This window comes from Terrapene carolina, unplaced genomic scaffold (assembly GCF_002925995.2).
Source record: "Terrapene carolina triunguis isolate 2854851 unplaced genomic scaffold, T_m_triunguis-2.0 Scaffold31843, whole genome shotgun sequence".
NCBI classification, from domain to species: domain Eukaryota; kingdom Metazoa; phylum Chordata; order Testudines; family Emydidae; genus Terrapene; species Terrapene triunguis.
The window spans coordinates 128-3,732 of NW_020696194.1; the positions used below are offsets into that span (position 1 = coordinate 128).

The 3,605-nt window shown below is 55.0% G+C and overlaps 1 protein-coding gene across 1 annotated transcript; it reads left to right on the plus strand.

Annotated features, from left to right (window-relative positions):
* Window positions 1–1,701: 1,701 nt before the first annotated feature.
* LOC113409277 (zinc finger protein 7-like) lies at window positions 1,702–3,422 on the plus strand (the record flags this gene model as incomplete). Its single annotated transcript, XM_029914138.1, has 3 exons — window positions 1,702–1,726; window positions 2,173–2,385; window positions 2,702–3,422. Coding segments are annotated over exons 1-3 (959 nt in total), but the record flags the coding sequence as incomplete, so codon positions are not given.
* Window positions 3,423–3,605: the final 183 nt, after the last annotated feature.

Here is a 3,605-nt window from a genome sequence, read left to right on the forward strand (position 1 = left end):
CAGAGATGCTGTTACTGGGAGGGTCTGAAGAGGCTGGGGGGAATCGGGGTGTGATATGGACTGAAGCCGTCTCTGTAACCTCCCCCATCGCCCCTCTTGCCCCGACAGGCTGAGGAATCACGTCCACGTTTTGCTCCAGATGGGCCCGTCTTCCAGAAGACAGGGAAGGGAAATGGCTGTGATGGAGCCAGCTCAGGTAGGGGATTTTCAGGGAGCTCCTGGACAGGGGCAGGAAGGAGACAGGATGTGATAAACCTGCTGATTTTCTGAGTGGGGCCGTTGGTAACGGGGGAGGGGAGATGGGACATTCCCCCATTTCTCAAACAGAATATAACCCCCTTGCACAGGGCTGGGAACATTTTCAAGGCTCCCAGTGCTGGAGTGAGACCCCACTAGCCTGAGGCTGCAGTGAAATACGAAGGGAAGCTGTTTGGATTCCTGTCCCTGTCTCTGGCTCAGAGCTCTGCTTCCCGTAACAGCCTGTGTCTGGCAGGTGTGTGGGAAATGAGAAGACCCTGCCCTGCTCCGTGTGCCGGGGGTGACAAGGAGCTCTCACCTTCTCCCCACCCCCTGAAGCCGCCTAGTTTCTCTAAGCAGGATGTGGGTGGGATTCTGCTACTCTGGCCCTCCCAGAGCTTCCATTTCTTTATCCTTCCTTCTACGTGACTAGTTGGGAATTGGTCCTGCTTTGAGCAGGGGGTTGGACTAGATGACCTCCTGAGGTCCCTTCCAACCCTGATATTCTATGACTCTATGACTAGCGAGATTGTGGCTGGAGCAGTAGGTGCTGAGTGGGGGACTTTTGGTGTTTCAGATGCCGGTGACCTTCGAGGAGGTGGCTGTGTATTTCACCCAGGGGCAGGGGGCTCTGCTGGACCCCGCTCAGAGAGCCCTCTACAGGGACGTCATGCAGGAGAACTACGAGACGGTGACCTCGCTGGGTAAGGGATTCCTGTCCCCTCAGATACTAGAAGTAGGGTGACTAGATGACAGGTGAAATATCAGGACGTGGGGGGGGGGGACAAAAAACAAGCCGGCGGTGGAGCAAAACAAAGAAAACCCCCGGAGCACAGGAAAAATTGGTTGGGGCTGAGAACCCACTGATGGCTCCATGCCCTGCCCCCCCACCCCCACACCAGCTTGCCTCCATTCCGTCTCTACCTCCCGCCTCAGGGAGGGAGGGGGGCAGCACGCAGAGCCCCTCCCCCAGCCAGAGGGACCCGCCAGGGGCCAGGTGAGTCCCAGAAGTGCTAGAATTATCTGTAGCAGCACCCAGGAAGCATCCAGCAGGCAGGTCCTGTCCCTCTGGCTCCTAAGGTCGCGCGGGTGGGGTCGAGGTGGGCGGGGGCGGGTGGGCTCTCTGCCCGCTGCCGGCGCCTACAAGCCCCGCCCCTGCACCACGCAGCGGAGACCTCCTCGCCGCCTCTGTGCGTGCCTGGGGAGTGGGGCTGCAGCACTCTGCAGGCTCCTGCTGGCCGGCAGGTGAGTGCCGGGAGTTCAGCTGTGCTGCCCCAGGGGCCAGGAAGAAGAGATGAGTGGGGCCGGCTTGCGTCCTCCACCAGATGGTCCCCAGATATCGGGAGAAAGTGCTTCTCGACCGATGTAAGGTCGGGGCACGGGACAAGTCCCCTAAAATCGGGACTGTCACAATAATATCGGGACATCTGGTCACCCTAACTAGAAACTGTGGGGTCTGCGTGTATGAATCTGGTCATGTTCTTCCCTGGTCAGTTAGATCAGAGGCGAGTGGTTTCATAATGCACAGCTGCCGTGTGAGAGAGACTTGCATCTCCGTGCCCTCTACAGTGGGACATGGGTGTCAAAACCCAATGGACAAGCTAAACCATCCCCACCCCTCCAGCTTTCAAAGGGGCATAAATCCAGCATTGTCTGTGTTGTTTCTCGGCTGCACATACAATCCCTGTTCACCTCCCTCTTTGGGACTAGCTCCAGCCATGGGGAGGGCTCTGGGCTCTGCAGGTTTAGAAAGAGGGAGGGGTTTAACTCCAGAGCTGTGTGTGAGTCAGCAAGGCCCCCAGAGTGCACAGATCCTGGGAGCGTCTAGTGAGGGTTTTAGTAATAATTCAATTCACCTCCCCAGACAACTTCCTCTGCGCACGTGGGCTCAGTGACCGTTTCCCCGTCCTCTTGGATTCCACGTTCCTCCACCAGAGCACAGGGACAGGTTCCACTCACGGAATGTCCTTTCTGACAAATATTCCACCAATATTCCATGCGCCCTAATCTGGTCTGATTCCACCCTCTGCACAGGATTCCCCTTTCCCAAACCTGAGCTGATCTCCCAGCTGGAACGAGGGGAAGAGCCGTGGGTGCCCGATCTCCGGGACTGCAAGGAAAGAAGGCTTCCGAGATCCACCCGCACAGGTGAGGACTGAGACAGAAACAATCCAAGGAATGAAGGAAGAAGTTGAAAATCCCAAAATATGGTGTGAGTAAGCGCCCTCAGTTCTTCCTCATCTCAGCCAGGACAGGGCTGCAGTCATGAGATATAGCTCACGCCATTCCACCCAGCCTCTTAACTACAGGAGTTTGCTTCCCAGCTTTCCTTCCCTGTGAGTCTTTGGGTGGGATGTGGAGGCGGAGTCCAATTGTTCAGTCTTCGTGTTGGGTTTGCCCTCGGTGCTATTCCTCTTTCTCCCGAGCACAATGACTCCTGTCTGGATTGTGTCTCTCCCAGCAGGTGCTGAGCGAGGGAGTGAGAGTGAGGTGGGGAATCATCATGAGGAAGTTCCCGGGGAAGTGGAACCGCAGGGGACCTTTGTTAGAAGAGGTGAAGGGAATTTTTCCCAGTGCTTGGAGCAGGAAGAGGACTGGGGAAACTGGCACAGGTCCGAGAGGCTTCTGGAAAACCACCCAGGGAAGAGAGTGGATGAATCTATTAACGGCGGGGAAGGAGACAAGGATCCCAGAGCACAGCAGACAAATCCCAAGGAAGAGACACCCGGGCACTACCCTCAGTGTGGGAAAGAATTCATTGTGAGATCACAGCTTGTGACACATCAGACAATCTGTGCTGGAGAGAAAACCTTTCAATGCTTGGACGATGAGGAAAGCTTCAATAAGCTCTTAGATCTTAATAACCATGGGAGCAGCCACACTGGAGAGAAAACCTGTCAATCCCTCGAGTGCGGGAAATGTTTCATTTCGAAGACACAAATAATTAGACATCAGGCAATCCACACAGGAGAGAGACCCCACAAGTGCTTGGACTGTGGGAAAAGTTTCATACAGAGGTCACACCTAGTTTGCCATCAGGCATTACACACAGGAGAGAGACCCCACAGGTGCTTGGACTGCGGGAAAAGTTTCATAAGAAGGTCGAACCTTGTTCAACATCAGGCAATCCACACAGGAGCGAGACCCCACAAGTGCTTGGAATGTGGGAAAAGTTTCATACAAAGGTCAGACCTTGTTAGACATCAGGCAATCCACACAGGAAAGAAACCCCACAAGTGCTTGGACTGTGGGAAAAGTTTCATACAAAGGTCAGACCATGTTAGACATCAGGCAATCCACACAGGAGAGAGACCCCACACATGCTTGGACTGTGGGAAAAGTTTCATAAGAAGGTCACACCTAGTTCG